The sequence below is a fragment of the Rattus norvegicus genome, chromosome 10 (assembly GCF_021556685.1).
Source record: "Rattus norvegicus strain SHRSP/BbbUtx chromosome 10, alternate assembly SHRSP_T2T, whole genome shotgun sequence".
Classification (NCBI taxonomy): Eukaryota; Metazoa; Chordata; class Mammalia; order Rodentia; family Muridae; genus Rattus; species Rattus norvegicus.
Window position 1 is genome coordinate 40,910,001 of NC_141543.1, and position 19,493 is coordinate 40,929,493.

General features: G+C 52.7%; 1 protein-coding gene across 1 annotated transcript in view; it reads left to right on the forward strand.

Annotated features, from left to right (window-relative positions):
• The window catches only part of Adamts2 (ADAM metallopeptidase with thrombospondin type 1 motif, 2), a 215,605-nt gene that overhangs the window by 72,341 nt on the left and 123,771 nt on the right, over positions 1–19,493 (forward strand). Inside the window, 1 exon segment of the mRNA NM_001395424.2 lies at positions 8,338–8,497. Within this exon segment, the coding sequence (NP_001382353.1) occupies positions 8,338–8,497 (160 nt within the window).

Consider the following 19,493-nt stretch of genomic DNA (forward strand, 5'->3'; position numbering starts at 1 on the left):
TGTGTGTGTGCGCTGGTGCCCAGGCTTCTGTGTGTGTGTGTGTGTGTGTGTGTGTGCTGGTGCCCAGGCTTCTGTGTGTGTATGTGTGTGTGTGTGTGTGTGTGTGCTGGTGCCCAGGCTTCTGTGTGTGTTTGTGTGTGTTTATGTGCTTGTGCCCAGGCCTCTGTGTGTGTGTGTGTGTGTGTGTGTGCGCTGGTGCCCAGGCTTCTGTGTGTGTGTGTGTGTGTGTGTGTGTGTATGCTGGTGCCCAGGCTTCTGTGTGTGTGTGTGTGTGTGTGTGTGTGTGTATGCTGGTGCCCAGGCTTCTCTCTGTGTGTGTGTGTGTGTGTGTATGCTGGTGCCCAGGCTTCTGTGTGTGTGTGTGTTTATGTGCTTGTGCCCAGGCCTCTGTGTGTGTGTGTGTGTGTGCTGGTGCCCAGGCTTCTGTGTGTGTATGTGTGTGTGTGTGTGTGTGTGTGTGCTGGTGCCCAGGCTTCTGTGTGTGTTTGTGTGTGTTTATGTGCTTGTGCCCAGGTCTGTGTGTGTGTGTGTGTGTGTGTGTGTGTGTGTCTTGGTGCCCAGGCCTCTGTGTGTGTGTGTGCTTATGTGCTTGTGCCCAGGCCCCCTCTGTGTGTGTGTGTGTGTGTGTGTGTGTGTGTGTGTGTGTGTGTGTGTACAGAAGCCACAAAAGTCTTTGGGTGTTCTGCTCTTTACTTGATCCCTTTGCGTTTCTCACTGAGCCCAGGGTGGTTACCACACTCCATTCATCCACCTCCCCAAGGACACAGAGATGAACACAGCTGTTCCTGGGTTTTTATGTCAGTTGTCAGGACTGCAACTCAGGTCCTCCAGCTGGCATAGCAAGCACCTGTACCTACTGAGCCACCTCCCTAGTCACTAAAATCTCCCTCCTCCCTCCCCTCCCCCCTCTCAATACCAAGTGGCAATCACAGACTTGAGGTCTTAGCAGATAAGTATATTTGGCTGGAATTTAATAAAATTGACTAAGATGGAGATCATGGTGATGCCGAGGCGAGGCTGCACCTCGATGACCCCCTTGCCTATTCAATACTGGTTCTCCTCAGGGTGGGGGAGGCAGGGCTGTGTCTCAGCTTGCCTATTCCCTGAGGGGAAGTGTGTATTTGCGGTTTAACTTCTTGGAGCCTGAGAGGCCTCTGAAAACGAGACCTTCTGCCCGCCTGTAGGATTCCAGTGGCATGTGAATTTCTGTCACCATGTCTGGCTCACAGAGGTCCCTTCAGTGATACCAAGTGCCTTGGGAATGGAGGGTAGCGCCACTAGCACTGAGGTACAAAAGAAGGCCGAGTGTAAGATGTGTGGGGATCCTCTCAGGGGCAGAGGGAGTGGATGCTGTGCTGTTGGGAGGCCTCATGGCCCTGGAGATAAAATTAGCCTTCATCTTGCAGGCAGCAGGAGCCCTGGGAATGTTTCTGGATCTCAGTTTGCTGGTTTCTGTGCAGTCCCTCCATTCTCCCTGGAGCTGGGCTTAGCCCTGTTGGGCTGACAGTGGTAAAGGCATGGAGTTCAGAGGTCACTGGCCTGACCCCTCACTTTGCAGAAGCCGTGGAAGACATGATCCACGACAGGTGTCTGAAACCAGTCGCCTGGCTCCATGTCCGGTTCTCTCTGCCTGCCGCTGTCTCTGAGCGTAGCCCAGAGGCCACCCAGATGAGCACAAATGAAGTGCTGGAGACATGCAAATTTATAGCTTCTCTCTGAGCCCCAGAAACTGACTGGGCCAGGATAGGTTAATAGAAGCATAAAAGACCCAGAGGATGTGAGTTAGGTCCAGAGAGGGAACAGTGTCCAACTGTCTTCAGGGCTCTGTGGAGCTCAGACAGCCCTGTCTGAGTCTCTCCATTCCAGTCAACCCTGGGAAGCTCAGGTCCTGCCATAGCTCCCCACTTTCTGGGAAGACAGAGACATGAACAGGAATTACTCCACAGGAAGGAGAGTGGCTGGTACTTGGCTTCAAGGCAGTGGCTCAAATCGGATGCAGTCCAGTTGTGATTTGAACAGGAAACATTTCTCAGGAGCCCGCATGACTGGACCTCAGCCAGGGGTGCTATTTTAGAAGGTTCTGGAAATTTTAATTGGGGACTCCCTGGAAATGCACCTCTGGAGGTTTTACTTGGTCCTTAGCAGCTCCTTCCTTACTCTTTGTTTCCTGTCCCCCTCCAGTTGAGGATGCTCCTCTGCCTCATACTCCTGCCAGCGTGAGGTTCTGGGTAAACACATAGGGACAAGCAGTACGCACTGAACCATCCAGAACTGTGAGCTAAAATAGGTCTTTTCTTCCCTTGAAGTTGCTCTCTAAGGTAATTCGGTCACAATTTTGTGACTAGCCGGGGAAGTCCCTTTTTCATAAAGCCCCCAGGGTTGTTCTGCTAGTACCCCAGCCTCTGAGAGGGCAAGCCATGTCTGATTAAGCAGGCTTTGTCAGGAGGTGCCCCAGATGTGGCAGGTCTGATCTGTATCTGTGGGAGTGTGGGGCAGTGGCAAGCACAGTGTGTCGGTGTGCCCAGTGCGTAGTCCTGTGCATACATGTGGAAGCTAGAGTAGGACATCAAGTGAGCCGTCAGGAGCACCTGTTCCCTCTTCCTCAATCCTGGGCTTACAGGACTTGAACTCAGGCCGTCATGCCTGCAGAGTGAGCACTCCTATCTACTCAGCTATATCCCAGTTGTTCTGTCTGGATGGCCGGCAGCACACCTCAGATAAACACGGGACAGCCTTTGTGCTGGAAGCTGCAGAAATGACGAGTTTAAGCCACAGACCCTGTTGCATTTGTGCATGCATAGGACGTCTGCAGCCTCTGGCTCCCATTCGAGGAGACGCTCAGGGCGAGCAGCCAGCTTTAACAATGCGAGTAAGATGCCCACTTGCGCTTCCTACAACACCGCAGCTTTGAACATGTCAGAATTTTAAACGCTTTCAAGTTCAAAGTGGCAGAGCATCGTCTTTGGATTGTGATACATTTTTAACTTTGACTTTTCATTTCCAGCGACTGCTTCGCCATCCATCAAATACCAAAGGGGCCGGACTTAGAGGAAAGAGGTCGAGTCTCATTGTGTAACTTGCTGAGATCTGAACACTGGCAACTTGGCCTGGTGTTCCAAGTAGGGCCGGGCTTTGGGAACTTGCAGTGTCATCGAGGCACGGGACCGAGTCCTCTCTGGAAACTTTCTTTTGCCCTAGAGTAGAAAGCCTGGTTGGATTTGCCCAACAATCACGACCTTGCGAATGAGAGTTGGGACCAGGGTGCCAGGCCTTCTGCAAGACACCAGGCTGGACTGACATGGAGCACGGACATAGCAGACTCCCAACCGAGTGTTCTCCAGGCTGGCGTGCTTGAGAGATCGTTTAAATATTTATTGAGCTGGGAGAGGGAACGGATTTTTATTAATAAAAATTACATGTAAAAACAGATACACTTGCCACTGGCAGCAGGAAATCAAAGTCCTGTGGGAGGGGGCACGCAAAATTAGCTCATAGTGTGGGGCTTGTTCCCTTGTCAATTTTCTTCGGCTGGATTTTAGACAGCTGCCTCTGCGATGCATACTAAGCCATCGATCCCCTGACGTCCTGTTAATGAACACTGCTCTCTTTGGGATGAGCCCCTTGTGTGGCATGATTCAGGTCAGTGGAGGATGGTCAGTTGATGACCTCAGGCTGGTCACACGTTAGTTTGACCCTTCATCTTGGAGGTAGCAGGCCTTCAGGTTCAGGGGTGGTTAACGTAAAAGTTACTTGCCTCCTTGCTTTAACGAAGCACCTGACAAGATCAACTTGAGTCAAGAAATGTTTATTTTGCCTCACAGTTTGGGGGTACAGTCCATCTCAGCAGGGGCGCCACGGCAGAAGGAGCTTGAGGCAGCGGATCACCACGTGTGCTCAGTCAAGGAGTAGAGAGCAATGAGTGCACCCAGCTCTTCCTCCCTTTCACTCAGGCCAGTGTGAAACATGGTGGCACCCACATTTGAGTGGGTTGTCATTTCCCTTGCACCATTGCTGAAGGCGCAATGAACCCAGGGACATGCCCAGAACCAGGTCACCCAGGATTCTAGGGCCCTTCCTGTAGATAACTACTGGGCTCTGGCTTCCTATTCAAGTGGACACCGTGCCTCGCGTCATCCCTGTGACTTTCCACGAGGAGTCTTGTTGAAGGAGAAAGTCTGATATGAAGAAGGACCCCAAGCTGTCTCTTGATAGCCATTACCCAAACATGGTTACTCCCCAGCAGGTCAGGCGTGGCCCTCAGGGACCCGGGCTGCACCGCACATGTCTCCCAGCCTGGGACGTAAGGATCTTTCCAGAAGTAGGGCCTACTGTGTGCGGATATGATGCCCTAGTATTCCTCTCTCATTGCTTCAGTAGGACTCATCTTCCCTAGGATTCCACCTATGAGAGATCCCTCCTAGGAAGCTGAGCTCTGATTCCCAGACTCTGTGTCCCTGGAAGACCTCCTCATCCTCTGAGCCTTAGTGTCCTCACCGCAGACCAAGCAACATGACGAAATGCTTGGCTTGAGGCTCACCCACAATGTGTGCCCTGGTTCTAAGGCTATCCCAGTCCTCATATGCTTCCATAATAATTATGGTAGGGGAAGGATGACAGACCCACCCCACTGGCAGTGGAGGACCTAGAGACCTAGTTTTGACATCCTGTTTAAAGTTACCCATTCAGGGCATCAGAAACCCAGTAAGCCAGACTCCCAGGTTAGCTTGTCCTCTGTTAACCCACAGGGTCGATTCCCATGCCCATTCAAAGGCTTCTATTAATAAAGACAGCTTTGAGATGCCTGTCTCCTCTTAAACCACATACATGGGAACCATCCATGGAAGGAACTCTTGCTGTCATAAACATTCTTGGCATGCACCAGTGGACAGGGACTGCCCCTCTGTCCTTACCATCGTGTGTCTCTCAGAGGAAATGTCTTGGAGGTTAACAACTCACTCAGCCTGTAAGCATTTTCTCCATCCTGCCATCAGGGGTTGTAGTGCCCTGGGACCCAGGGATGAGTCATAAGTGTGGGGGCCTGAAGAGTTCCTACCAAACCCTTACCCTCCACTGTCTGTGGACTTCATTCCACTCCCAAAGTCTCCTGGAACACACGCAGTGGATCCTTGAGGGTCCTCTGCTTCTCCTCTTTCAGAATGACTCCTCTTCACCAGGCCACCCACTTGGCCCTCGAATGTCTTAATGCCGCTGTTGTAACAAATGACTAGCAAGGATCAGAAGCCATTCTCTCTCAGTTCTGGTGGCTGAAGTCTACAGTAAGCATGGCCCGCTTAAGCTCCAGGCTCTGAGCTTTCCCCTCTTCCAGTTCCGTGTGGCTGCTGACATTCCCTGTAACTGCAACACGATGGCCGTCTCCTGGGTCACATCTCCATCTCTGTTTCTGTGTGCTTCTGTCTTCCTCCGCCTCCTCTTACCTGAAGGTGGGCTTGAGGTAGGGCTGCACAGTCCACCAGGGCAATCTCCCAAGCTGGAGAGCCTCATCTTAGTCCCATTCGCAGAGTCCCCTTTCCCTCATATACACCACTTCGTGGTTAGGACCTGGGTAGAGTTGGTAGGAGGACTTTTTCAATCAATTGCCGCCCTGGAAGTACTTCCGGCCCTGACATCTCTCTCCTGGTAGAGTCAGATCTGTTCCCAAGTCTTGTACCAAATTTGACTTCCTCCTTTTCCGGGAATCTATGTGCCTTTTCCAGGCCTAGGTCCCAGACGCCCAGGCACCTGCAGCTTGCACCCAGCTCTTCATATCCCTTTGATTCTTCCAGCCCATTCTGTTCACAGCAGCTGTGAGGCACGTGGAGGTCTGCCCTGCCCAGAATCTTTCAGGCTCCTGACTACCCGCCCCAGGGAAACCTACAATGCATTAGATGCTATGAGCTTTACCCCGGGTTCCCAAACACCCAAATGGTGGCTCGTTCCATCAATGGTGGGCCTCCTCTCTAGGCCTCTCCATGTGCCGTTTTCCTAACCTACATATGGCTCTCCTCTCCAACTTTGCTGGCTAAAGGAAGGGTGGGGGCAGGTCTTGTCTAGACATTATCCTTGTTTCTGAAGTCTGGGCTTGATACTGTCCTCTGCATAGCTGACTCGCAGTAGCTCTCGCCTGTGATGGAACGACTCTTCCCCAGTGAGCATTACCCCCTGACACCCAGGCTCTCCCAAGGTGAAGACAGAAGGTATATTGTTGTAGCTTAGCTTCCGACACTAGACTCACACTGATGGCAAATGCTTAGCAGGCCCCGCCAGAGTGCCAACTGCTCTTCTGTCTGCAAAGCTCTCAGCTGGAGACAGTGTAGGCTCCACAGAGCACCCCGAGGTCAAGGAGGACAGCTACTCTGTCCTTCTTGGTCAGGGGGATGATGTGACAGATGTCATTTGGGTTATTTCAGGGGTGGTGGTGAGTAGTTTCTAAACGTCTGGATGGGTGATGCCAAGGGCAGGACAGGGAACCCCAGTCAGCACCAGTTAAGTTTGAGCAACAGAACCACCAGCCCTTTTGATTGTCTGTAGAACCCGAGGCTATGTCATTGGTGTAGACTCCCTTGCTTCTTACATCCAAGTACCAGTGGAAGCTGTGCAGATCTCCTGTGGGTCGTCATTGTGTGATGGGGAGGCCAGACAGTGTGAGACTTTTGACTACTAGATGACAGACCAAGGAAGAAATGTGTGAGAACTGGAGTGGTTGTGGGGTCGGTGAGCTGGGTGCCCGCATCAGAGAAAGGATCTCTGGGAGGCTCCGAGCCACTTGTGAAAGAGGCGGCCCAGGGAGGTGGGAGCAGGGACTCCTGCACTAGTGTATGGCAAGTTTGGGGCTCAGTGGCTCAGCTGTGTTCATACTCAACCTTGGGACCATTGTGAGGCTCAGGACAGGTGAGGACCGGAGAGCCTGGAGAGACACAGAATACACCTGAACGCACACAGAAGGGTCCGGCAGGAAGTCTCAGACACTCAACACTTGCTCTAGAGTCTGACTTTAGGGCAAGGGTGAACAGAGGGAGGGAAGAGGGCCAGCCACAGAGGTGTATGCTGTCCGAGGTGTCTGTGGCCAGAGTATGAATACTTTGATTTGGTCAGAGCTATGTTTTCCAAGAATAGTTGCAGCTACCTTTCCTTTAATTTCTACATTTTATATTTTTGGTTGCGAGGTGTTTCTTTAGCCGGGCACCGGTGGTGCACACTTTCAATCCCAGCACTTGGGGGACAGAGGCAGGAGGATCAGTAAGTTTGAGGTCAGCCTGGTCTAGCTCTCCTGGGGCTGCCGTTGCTGGATGCTGTGAGAAGTCCCATGTGAGTGCTGGGAACTGAACTTTGGGACTCTGTAAGAGTATTAACCACTGAACCACCTTTCCTGTTCCTGCAATTTCATTTTAAAGGGTGAAATCTTGTCATTTTAGTGGTTGGGTTTACAGCGCTCAGTGTACAGTATCATTTGAAGATTTAGAGGTGGCTCACTGGGTGAAAACACGTCCTGTGCAAAGCATGAGAGCTGGACTTCAAATCTCCAGAATGCCCAAACAGATGGGTGTGGTAGTGTGAGCATCTATGATCCTATGGGAAGGTGGGAGGGGACGACGGGAGAATCCCCACAAGTTCATAGGCCAGCTAGCCTGACTCCCATAGTGGAAAGACAACCAAGAGACCCAGTTTAAACAGATGGGAGGAGGCACTGGAGATTGTCCTCGGCCCCCCACATTTGTGCCGTGGCATGCACGGGTGCTGTCGCTCAGTTGGAAGACAGTTTGCCTAGGATGTGTACAGACTCGGGTTTTCCTCCCCAGACTAGGGCATGGTAGCATACATCTCTAATTTCAGCACTCAAGCCGTGGGTTAGAAGTTCAAGGCCAACCTAGGCTACATAGTTGGTTTGAGAGCCCCCACCCCTCTCTCTCAAGTAAGTATTGTCTGGGCTGAACTAAACGTGTCTGTGGACAGATTCAGCTCTTGGCTGATAGTTTTGACTTGTGTCTTGGAGCAACTCGGTTCCTGGAGGTGGCCTGTACCTGATGCATCATTGTGCCCTCTTAGGTCTATACTGCAGCTATACCGAACTCCTTCAGGCTGGTCTTGACATCTTGGGCTTTAGAAAGACTTCCGGAAGGAGTATGGGGATGTGGGGTAGGAATGACGGGAGCACAGTCTCTCTCCCCAGATGCGGTTCAGCACCTTTCTACCGCTCAGGCTAACAAGTGGAGTCTGAGCAGTTGACGACTCCCCTGCCTGTGTCTTCCAAACGTTAAGAGGTTCCAGAGGGCCCTCTTGCTGCTCTTCCTCCTCTGTCTGTGCGCGGGAAGTCTGAACTTCTACACTTTGCCTCTGCAGGCTGGCCTGATCCGGATGGAGGAGGAGGAGTTCTTTATTGAGCCTCTGGAGAAGGGTCAGACGGATCAGGAGGCTGAACAAGGCCGAGTGCACGTGGTATATCGCCGACCGCCCACTCCCAAGCCCCCTCCTGTGGGCGGACCACAGGCTCTGGACACAGGTAAGGCTTCTGCAGAAGGGTAGGCTAGGTGAGGAACACTGTTCCTGATTCTCAGGGAAATGTCTGGGGAAATTCAGTCCCCATCTGCAGGCCTGATTGGAGGCTGAAGCCTTACTGGCTTAGGAAGGAGTCAGCTGCCTGCCTGGTTGGATGCACGGCATATAGGGGTGCTGGGTTGTTGAGGTAGAGGCTCCAATAGTGCTTATGGGTCTAGGGTCCTCACAGAGCGAAGGGAAGGCTGTCTAGTGATGTGCCTTCTGTGAATACTGGGGAACAGTAGAGAGCTGCGTCAATACAGACAAGCATCATGTGACTTCTCGACAGCCTCTGTCTGCCCTTGTAGTGCCACAGTCTCTGATGGTACCTGCTTTTATCCCAGAATGTCCCTGGTCACTCAGTAGAAAGGGCCCCAAGCATTCTTTCTGTACATCCCTAACCCAGGACACACCTTGAAAAGACTCCAGAGTGGCTCCCACAACCTGAATGTCTTCCGCGCGCATTCATGGGGTCTTATCCTTTTCAACTTAGAATCGCAGGGGTGCTTTGGGTCCTGAAATATGGGAGGAGCCTGAGTGACTGACTGCCCACCTGGCCCCACAAATCTTTTTTTTTTTTCTTTTTTTCGGAACTGGGGACCGAACCCAGGGCCTTGCGCTTGCTAGGCAAGCGCTCTACCGCCGAGCTAAATCCCCAACCCTGGCCCCACAAATCTTATACCGACAACCTGACCTTCGCCAGAGGTCTCTAGATTTGTGGTACTGGATTGGTGCAGAGGTCCGGGTCAGACCCTGAAGCGCTCTTGCAGGTCCCGGGGCCTCGGTATGTGGATGAGGCCTCCCTGCTTGAGCCTGGCTTTTGCCAGGCGGCTGGGTGGCTGGATGCTTAGTCTCAGCCTTGGACCTGGACCCCAAGCTGAGGACACTCATGAGAGGTGGCAACAGCAATGAGCAGGAGGCCCAGAATGTTGGATCAGCCACATTTGCAGGCATCTAGTTAGTAGCCCGGATGCCCCCGACCGGCGAGGCCCTCGGCGTGCTGTGATTTATTGAAATCGTCCCTTACTCAAAGGCAGCCCCAGCTCATTTATTTTAGTTCCCTCTCACATTCTGGTTTGACAGATCAATTGGGCACAACCTGGCAGGCACCTTTCTAATTTTAAGGCACCATGTCAGGTACCTCAGTAAACGAATTGTTCATTGGTACGCCGGCGTTCCCTGGAGATAATCAATGTTTCGAGCTGTCCCTTCTTCCCAGGTAATGAATAGCCATCTACCTTCGCTGTCAAGCTCGGCTTCTGGGGGCTACCTGCTCAGCACCCCCCCTTAGCCTCCACTTTACCCTTTTGCTTTCTGTATGAGAGTAACCCTGGAGGGCTCAAGAAATACCCCAGATCTGGAGAAAGGCCTCTCCTGGTCCTATTCTTTTGCCTTGTTTCCTTATAACAACTGACAGGGGCTAGAAAAGTCTCCCTCAGAGAGCTCAAGGCCTGCCACTTTGGCCTCGATATTACTTCCAGTAGGACTGGCCTCTATTGGAGGAGTGTGGATGGTTCTGGCCTTACTCTCCCTACCCCTGGGCTCAGGCAGGGCGAGGTGGAGCTGGCACTGTGGAGCTGGCTGGGTGCCCTTGGCTGTGTCTTCAATCCCAGATTCCGTATTAGGTGTATCTGCCTGCCCTGGAGCCCTTCCCCCAATGGTCTAGCTGGCTTGGTTCTGTTTTTTGGACGGAGCTTAGCATTCTGGCATCTTCTGTTGAGTCGTCCCTCTGCCTCTCCATCCCATATACACATCCCTAATGAGAACTTGGAACTGAGAACACAGGAGAGGAATTTCAAACTCAGAATCAGCCCAGAAACTACTGACCCCAGATGGTGCTGGATGCGGCCAACTGCCCAGGTCAGGATGAAGCTGAGCTGGAAGGTGGAGTGGGTGGGGCTTGGCCATCAGTCATCAGAGGAGGAGAAGAGCCTCTGTCCAAGACTGAATGCAAGGCAACAGTCTCAGGCTGCAAGCCCAGACTCCCCAGCCTGGAGGAGCTCAGGCTCTGTGAGAGGGAGCCCTGGGCTATAGTTCTGATCACAGGACTATACTCTGGGGGCCAAGCCTCCCTTCTGGGGCTTCCTATTTAGTGTCAGCATGATGAGACCCTGTATTCCCTGAATGTGTCTGATGATTCCCAAATGGACCGTGGCTAAGGTCGACTCACTGACTGGAGGGGGTCCAGACAGTTTAGGCCAGAGCTGGGCCAAGGGCCCAGAGTGACCTCAGGCAGTTCATCTTTCCGTCAGCTTCGGCCCTGAAAGGCACAGAGTGGCAGTTCGGGACTTAAAAATCTGTGTCCCATGAATGGGTGTAGCAAGCCAGCATTGCTTAATGGGCCCAGGACCCTAGGGGCTCACTACAAAGGCTTCACTTGTGTTTGTATAGGAGAGGCTATGGGGTGTCTTGAAAGCGTGCTGGGAGTTTGGTTACTCCCCACCCCGCACCCCTGTTAGGAGGTGGGGCTAGCTTGTGCAGTCTCTCTGTTCTCAGGGGACTCATGGAGTTGGTCGGGGCTCACAGGGCTGAATTCATTCTTGTAAGTGCAGATTTTTATAAACTGAGCTCACGACGCGTGCCTCATCCTCTTTCACACAGTCTTTCTGCCTCTTCACTGTTGTGACTCAACCAAGGGGACTTGCACAAAGAATACTAGCACAGTGCCAGCGAATGTCATGAATCAAATAAACCTCAGACCCTACCTCATGCGTTTCGTTGTAGCAACACACAGTAGACTCAGACGCCAGGGACTTCATCAGTCCAGATTACATTTTGGTTATCATAATAAAATACTTGAGTCATGGTAACTTCAAAAAGAAAAGGGTTTCACTTAGCTGACACTTTTGGAGGCTGCAAGTCAAAGATCAGGCGATCCTATTGGTTAGGTCTCTGGAGGGCGCTCTAGGCAGTGGCGGGATTGCACGCTGAGGTGAGAGATCGCACCTTCAGGCAGGAAGCCAAAGAGTGACGCATGAAACCAAAGCAGGGCGTCTGGTCAGAACCTGATTGATGCGGGCTGGAGAAGGCCAACTAACTGCTCAGGCTACAGGGAAGCTGGGCTGAAGGGTAGAGTAGACGGGGGTCTGGTCATTGGAGGATATCAAATGAGCCAAAGCCTTAAAGCCCTAGGCCCCAGTCCTGAGCTGTAAGTCTATGTTCTCCCAGCAAGAAATCAGGACACTATGAGTCTACCCCAAGGCAACCACGGGATACGGGTTCAAGGCTTCCCAGTGAGTATTGATAAGGCAGTGGAAATCAAGACTCCAGGGAAGGGGAAACCCATCTGTCAACAAAAATTCGAGTTCCGGGTCCATCCTTGGACCAGCTTCCAGCTGTCGTCTTTGTCTGGGGTTCTTGCCTGTGGAGCTAGCACTGGTGAGAACGACAGCTGAAGCCCTGGCTGGCCAGGAGAACCGCTCTGCCCTTGGAACTGGGTGATCTTGGCGTGTAGCTCACCCTTAAGTATGAGACAGCTGCGGGACACTAGCTGGGTAGACACACATTACGTCAGACTTTGGGGGACCAGAGGTCACTGTCACTGAGCTGAAATGGAGGTGTGGACCCTGTCACACTGCCTCTGGAGATACGAGGAGGGGATGTGTTGGCTGGTCTCTTCAGGCCCCTGGCTTGAGGGCACATCACTTCAGAGGCCGCCAGAATTCACTTCTCCTCTGTCTGTGTATATATCTCCTCTCCCTTTGGAAGGTTCAGTCCATTTCAGTTTCCTCTGAGTGACCCGGGCACACCTCACCCATGTCAAGACTCTTGATCTAATCACATCTGCCAAGTGTTGTTCTGTCCTGGAAGGCGCCAGGGGCAGGTCACAGGGGCCAGAACTCCATCTCTTCAGCAACCACCTTTTAGCTACACGCAGAAGGTGAGATCTGATCTGGATAAGCAGTGCGCTGCACTCCAGTGGAACACCCGTACACTGAGCAACTTGGTCCAGGCTCAGACAGATGTCACCCAACACCTGGGAAGGCCAGACAGATGAGGCCACATACGCAGAGCAGCTGGCCTTGCTGTTGGCTTCGAAGGCTGTGTCTCCACTTGGGAATCTGTGAAGATCCCAGTGTCATAGTCTAGATGCCACCCCTCCCTTTCATACAGAGAGCTTTCTGCACAGTGTCCCAGCATTAAGACAGAGCTGCAAATTCAGAGGCCTTCAAAAACACAGCAGCAAACAACCTCAACTCTTAGCCTGGCTCTCATCCCCTTCCCACCTCTTTCCCAGTGCCGTGGATTAAACTCAGGTCCTCTTGTTCGCCAGGCAAGCATTCCACCCCTGAGCTTCACCTCCAGTCTCCTTTCTTTACTTCCTGAATAAACACAGACAGCAAAACATCTCTGTTAAGATAAAGTCAGCAGCATGTGTGTGGCAGTGTGGGGCATATGTTCCCCGCCTTGCCTCTGGCATAGGGCGGAACCAGAGACCCCATTTGAAGTGCTGGTCCTCCCTTACTTCTCTTGCCCTTGCTCTCATAGGTAGGCTCATGGATCTGGGGCAGCTGAATGTTTTAGCATCAAGAGAATACAGATAATTTTTATGAGAACTCTCTGGCGTTTTAAAACGTGGCTTCAAATTTCGGGGAAAAAAAAAAAAGCACAGTATGGACCAAATAAGACAGGCCCCTCCCACTGGCCATCGCTTCTGAGATGCAGAGGCTGAAGCAGCTTCAGTCTTCCCCATCGGGTTGCTTCCCTGGGGTACCCCTGGCTATACCTTGGAATGGAAATGAGGCAGGTAGTTCCTTCCCCAGGGACCTGTTTCTGGGCTGCTGTGCCCTTAAGCCAAGCTGTACACACTGCCCCAGGGCTGAAAGAAGTCAGACAGTCCTGTGCCAGTGACCTTGGCTGCCACCTCCCTTTCAGAAGCAGTGTGTGCCAAGCTTCTGCCCGCTGCTGTCAGGCTTGGGTGTCCTCCCTGACGGGCAGAAGTGGCTCCACACCACGGGAGCTGCTTTGCCTGCTGCTGCCAAGGCGGGCCTGCAGAGAGAGGATGAGGCTCAGGCACCAACTGGCTCCTCCACGTGGCTGGGTGACCCAAAAAGTCCCCACCTGTTGGCCCACAGCCAGCCCTTCCCCTACACAGGGAAGCCAACCCCTCCTGGCTAGATTTCATCGTGTTTCCTTTCCTTGAGTTCAGGTCGGAGTTTTCCAGGCTGCAGGGAGCCATGCAGGGTGAAGTAGGGGTGTCGGTGAGGGGTGGGACAGAGCTGATGCCCAGGGGCTTAGTGGGGGTAGTAGTTACAGCTCACCTAGGATCTGAACAATGTCCTGGATGCAGTGGACAGCCAAAAAAGGTCTCTTGGGACCTGATCGAGCATCCTGCATGTTGGCAAGCCTGCTCAGGCTGCAGTGTGCTGGAGGTTGGAGGTAGGGGTGCCATGGGGGTGGGGTAGACCTGAGGTGTTGGGGGAATACAGCAGAGAGTGGCCGGATAAACCTCTAGGGAAGGGAGCTGTAGGGACTCCTGGGTGGGCAGATCACCAAGGCTCAGTTCTATACAGATGCAAGGTAAAGGTAGAGGACTCACCACAGGAGCATGGATAGGAGTGGAAGGAGATTTGAGAGACCAGAAGGGAGGTACAGTGGGGAGGGGGTGCAGACTTGCTGATAACCAGATGAGAGAGCCATTCGGCCCTGCGGGTGGATGTTCACACCACTCTCACCTTGTGTGCAGTTGCAACAACACCACAAACTCGGTGGCTTAAAACAGCATCACGTCGTCTCCCAGAGTCCTGGGGGTCCAGACTTAGAAGATGGGCCTGTGAGAGCTTTTGCCAGCCTCGCCCAGCCTCTGCCCGGTGGCTGCCAGCCTCCCTTGGCCTGTGGCTGATCACAGTGATTTCTGTGACCACATTACTTTGTCCTCATCTGCTGGAGACAAGACTCCCTCTTCCTCTCCATTATGAAGGCATTTGTGATGACTTTTAGGGGCTTCTAGCATAATTCTGGACAGCCTCCCCACCCCAACATGCTCAATCTAATCCTGTGGATGGATTCTGGGGAATAAGCTGTAGACACCCTGAGGCTAATGATCCAAGCCTCATTCATGTCTAAGTGTTGAACCCTGGGGTCGCAGAGGAAGGTGAAGGGAGGGCTCCCCGTGGAGCTGGATTTAGGACTGAGATCTGATCTTGGCTCATATATCCATACCAGGCCCCTTCTTTGTGTCTGGATGAATTTCTCGAACTTCTTGCAAGAGCCCTGGGGTCCGTCTCTTTTGTGTGGTGACCCTTTCCGTACCCTGTTATGTCTGTGGTCATCTTACAGCTCTGGAGCTGGTACTCAGTGCCCTCTCAATCCCCACCCCCACCTCCATTCCTGCAGCCAGGCTGGGGACCCAAGGAAAGAACTGATTGTGAAACCTGAGGCAGCTGGCCTGGGCGCAGGGAGACGTATTTCAGAGCTGAGCACACCCTTGGCAGAGGCAGCCCTGTGCCTGTCCTGAGGGCTGGGCCCTTGGGAAAACTTTGGGAGATGCCAGGGTGGTGACGTGGCCTCACGCTGGGAAGGGTGGGCGGGAGCTGGCTCTGGGAGAGCCCGAGGCTGCACATTCCCTGAGGCCCTGAGTTGTCCAGGGCCAGAACTGTCAGCAAAGTTGGCGGGGCCCAGCCCCCTGGCTTGGCCGGCCTACTGGGTTGGGGGTCTGTGGTGTGGGAATGCTGCCTTGTAGGTTCTTCTGAGGCTATAAAGGCAGTAGCCATGCGTGGGACAGCCCTGCCCAGGCCCCACCTCATCCCTCAATAGAGATAAGATGGGGGTGGGAGTCAGGCTCCGTAGCAGTGTATGCCTGGCACCCCGCCCGACTGGTGCTGACAGTCCTCTCAGTCCTGTGGGCTTCGTTGCTTTTTTTCTGGCTCTAGTTTAGATTTAGTCATTCCTGTGCCTCAGGACGCCCCCTCCCCCACTCCCTTCCTTCTATGATTCAGTGGGTTCTGGTTTAGGGTTAAGGACCACCAGAAGATAGTGGCCTGGGGAAGTCTCGGATTGCTGATTTGGTTCCTGGATAGAAGACCAATGTCACTCAGAGGGTAACAGTGTCAGTCCTGGCTTGGCTGTAGCCCCAACTCAGATGCAAGAGACAGTTCTTGAAAATGACTGGCGTCTTTTGAAGGAGCTGCCTTGCTTTTACAGCTGCTCCCTGCAGGCATAGGGGCAGTTCAGTGAAGGGCACAGCACTGTGTGGGAGCTAATTTGGTGTTGGGGAGAGTTTACATGGGTAGGTCCTGCCTGGCTGAGTGACTGGTTCACTATAGGGCCTTGGGTAAGGTGTCCAACTCCCCTGTGACTCAGTTTCCCCATCTCTAAATAGGTATAGTATTGAGCTGTTGGGGGTGAGTCAAGATCATCCATATATCCTTGTCCGGAGCCCCGTCTTGTTATTGTGTTAGGATTCCAGGGACATGCTCTTGGAACCTCAGGTTCCCTCAGCCCTTGCTGTCGCTTCTCCAGACACGATGAATCGATGCCTTGCCTTATTTGCCCTGGATTTGGGTTGCAAATGTCCCCCAAAGAGCTTTTCTGGCGGTACACAGTGACCACGCTGGTTTCCAGACAGCACACAGCTCAGAAATGAAGTGGCGTTCACCTCACAGGTGTGCCTGGAGTTTAATTAATAAGGCTAGCCGTGTCTGGTGGTTATGCTGGCCTTTGGCTCGCCAGGTCTGCTCCCTGCAGGACTCCAATACAGCAATTGCAAGTGCTGGAAGAGACGCGGTGTCTCCGGGGACGAGTCTGCCTGTGGGTAGCATTTGTGCCGAGGACAGAATATTTTGGGTCTACCCAGACCACATCTTGGAGGGCTAGGGAGATAACTAGGTTGATAGAATGTATGCCCCACACGTGTGAGGAATGGCGTTCAGAGCCCAGCAACCCGTATAGAACACAAAGTGGACCCGTTACCTGGCTTGTAACCAAGTGTTTCAGAGGTGGAGATGAGGAATCTCTGAGGCAAGCTACAAACAGACAGCTGAATTGACAAGCTTCCAGTTTACCAGAGACCTTCTCTTTTAAGTAAATGGAGATGGATTGAGGAAGAAACCCTATATGATAGTTAGGCACACAGACATAGACACAGACACACAGACACAGACTCCCCAGACCCCCCTCTGTTCCCACCCCCTACCCCCCAGGACTGGGCAAGGCTCTTTTCATATACTTGGTGTTTCCTGTGGACAACTGTAAAAGACACATGGGCTTTGTGTGTTACAGTGGCGTAGACAGCAAGCCATCTGTGGCTTGTTCCTGGACATAGCCTTTGGGAGACCCAGAGGGTCCCAACACTAGCCCTGAAGTCAGCCACCCTAAGAGCAAAGACAGAAGAGCTCAGGCAGACACAACTCACAAACAGGACTGGGGCTCTGGAGCTGAGCACGGCCCATCCGGAGCAGCCTGAGACCTCTGACCACAGGCCCTGGTTCCTACCCAGATTTTCAGCAGGACAGCAGCACTTCAGGCAGCCCTAAGCCTGAAGTGTTTTCTATAAAAATTTCCAATTTTCCTTGACCCATTTCTCTTTGAAATGAATCCCAACCAGCGCTATGCACTTGGCTCCAAAGGAACTCTGAGCTGGGGAAAGGTCATGCACTTAGGTGGAAATGCTGGTGTCTGGTTCTCTCCTCCTCCTCCTCCTCCTCCTCCTCCTCCTCCTCCTCCTCCTCCTCCTCCTCCTCCTCCTCCTCCTCTTCCTCCTCCTCCTCCTCCTCCTCCTCCTCCTCCTCTTCCTCCTCCTCCTCCTCCTCCTCCTCACGGGCTTCACTTTTCTTTTTCTTTTTAATCACACCCTCTCTCTCGAGCCCAAGCTGGAGCATCTCAGAGCCATGAGAGGATGAAGATGGGGAAACGGGGTCAGGCCCCTCATTTGGTTTCTGTACACATTCTAGGTCTTGGAGCTCGGAGATCACATGAACTCCAGGGCTCTAGCTCCTACTGTTCCTTCTGCTTGCAACACTTGTCCTGGCTCTGGGCCTCCTGCTCAGCTGTCACCACCCCTCACCTCGAGTGCCCCTCTCACCAGTCCTCACTCACGCTGCTGTCTTGCTCTAGTTAACTTTGACTCCCTTGCAAATGCAGTTCACTGAGGGAGGACTGACCCAGGTTTGTAGACTGCAGCATTAGGTCACCCATTCCAGCTCGCACAAACAGAAAACAAAAATTAAGCAAAGTCAGGCTACTCTCTAGCATCAGGATACCCCCACCAGAGTCCCCAGCTCATCTTGCTCTTGGTCCTAGAGGCACTCATGTAACATTCAGTACATGTAACACTCCTTTAAGAGGTGGGGCCTGGTAGGGAAAAATGAGATCACCGACTGTGGGATTTTTTGGAAAGTACACTGGGACCCAGCCTCTTGGTCCTCCTTTCTTTTGCTTGGCCACCATGTAGTGAACAATCTGGGTCACAAACGTTTAGTGTAATGACCTGCGTCATCACAGGCCAAAAGCCACAGGCCCAAGGACTATGGGCAGAAGTTCCTGAAACTGTGAGCTAAGATAAACCTTTCTTTCTATGAAGTCTACTGCCTCAAGCGTTTTGTCACAGTGATAGAAAGGTTAAATACAGCATCAGAAAATGCGTCCCGAGCTGGTGGGAGGAATCCTGCCAGAGTGACTTCATGACAGAAGAGCACACACCTGGAAGAGGTCCCGGTAAGGCAGGAGCTTGCAGGACAGGTCAAGTTTGCAAAAGCTGTGCTGAGATCTGGAGAGAAACTCATCTAGGAGCTGGGCTTGTGAGGGGAGGGCGAAAAGTATGGGGGCCATGGAGGGCTCAATAAATGCCTAATGAGAATGCTGCTCCCCAAGTTAATTGGTTAAGAGAAGCAGTAACGCTTCTCAGACAGGAGCCTAGACTCAGAGACAGTCCCTGGATTTGCTGCCACCTGTGCATTCTCATTCACTCATTCATTCATTCTCTCAACACCTCACCGTGTGTTCACCCCTCCCACCCCCTCATCCTAGAGTTAGAAATGCAGACAAATCCAGGCAAGGTCCTCCTCTCCTGGAACAGTCTGGCAGGGGAGACGCTGTGGGCAGAAGATTACAGGGTACAAGACCTCTGTGGTCAAATGTCCAATGGGTCAAAGGAGAGAGGTAGGGAAGCAAGGGCTGCATTCCTGGTCTTGGGTGTGGACAGTTGACCTGAGGCCTGGGTGATGGGGGTGCCCAGCACTGGGAAGATTGTTCTGAGCAAAGGAAACAGTCTTGGCTAGTAGATTTAAAGCTTCTAATAGGCATGGCATCCTGATTCCACAGTCACTGTTCCCTGCAACCCTGGCTCGTGGCAGCTCTTTTCCCTGGACCACGGACCAAGCCCCACTTGGCTCTGGATTTGTGGGGTAAGCCACAAGGACCCCAGATGCTGCAGGCTCTGGGATACCCTGGCAGTCCCTTTTCCATTGGGTAACAGATGTTCTGCTATGTCTTCCTAGCCCAGCCTGCTACTTTGGGGGTGGAATTCACCCAGTGAAAGGAAGATGTACCTGTGGAAGGATGCAGGTGGGGTGGCTGCAGGCAGATCCCACACTCTCGGGCTGTGCTGACTAGAGGCTCCCCAAGGTTACCTGGGGGTACTAAAGGGCCTTTTGCCCATGATGTGACCTCGTCTGAAAATTGGAATTGGGGACATCCTGGCAGCTGGCCTTGGATCCTACTTTCTGAATAGGGAACCATGACTGACCCCTCACAGGGGTGAGCTGAACCAGGTTGATTGTCTCCAGCTCTGGCTCTGAACATCAAACCCATAGGCATTTGCTGAGTGACTGACCTGTGATCCTAAGCTCTGGGTACCAGCCCATGCTCAGGAGAGGCCAGCCTATTCCTCAGGCCTAGTTCCTCTGGTCTTCTGCAGCACAAGGCTTGACATTCAGTAGTCTACTCTTCCAGAGGCAACAGTGACAATCCTCGCTTTAGCTTGTGAGTCTTTGATTGCTGGTGACAATGAATGCTCCTCCCTG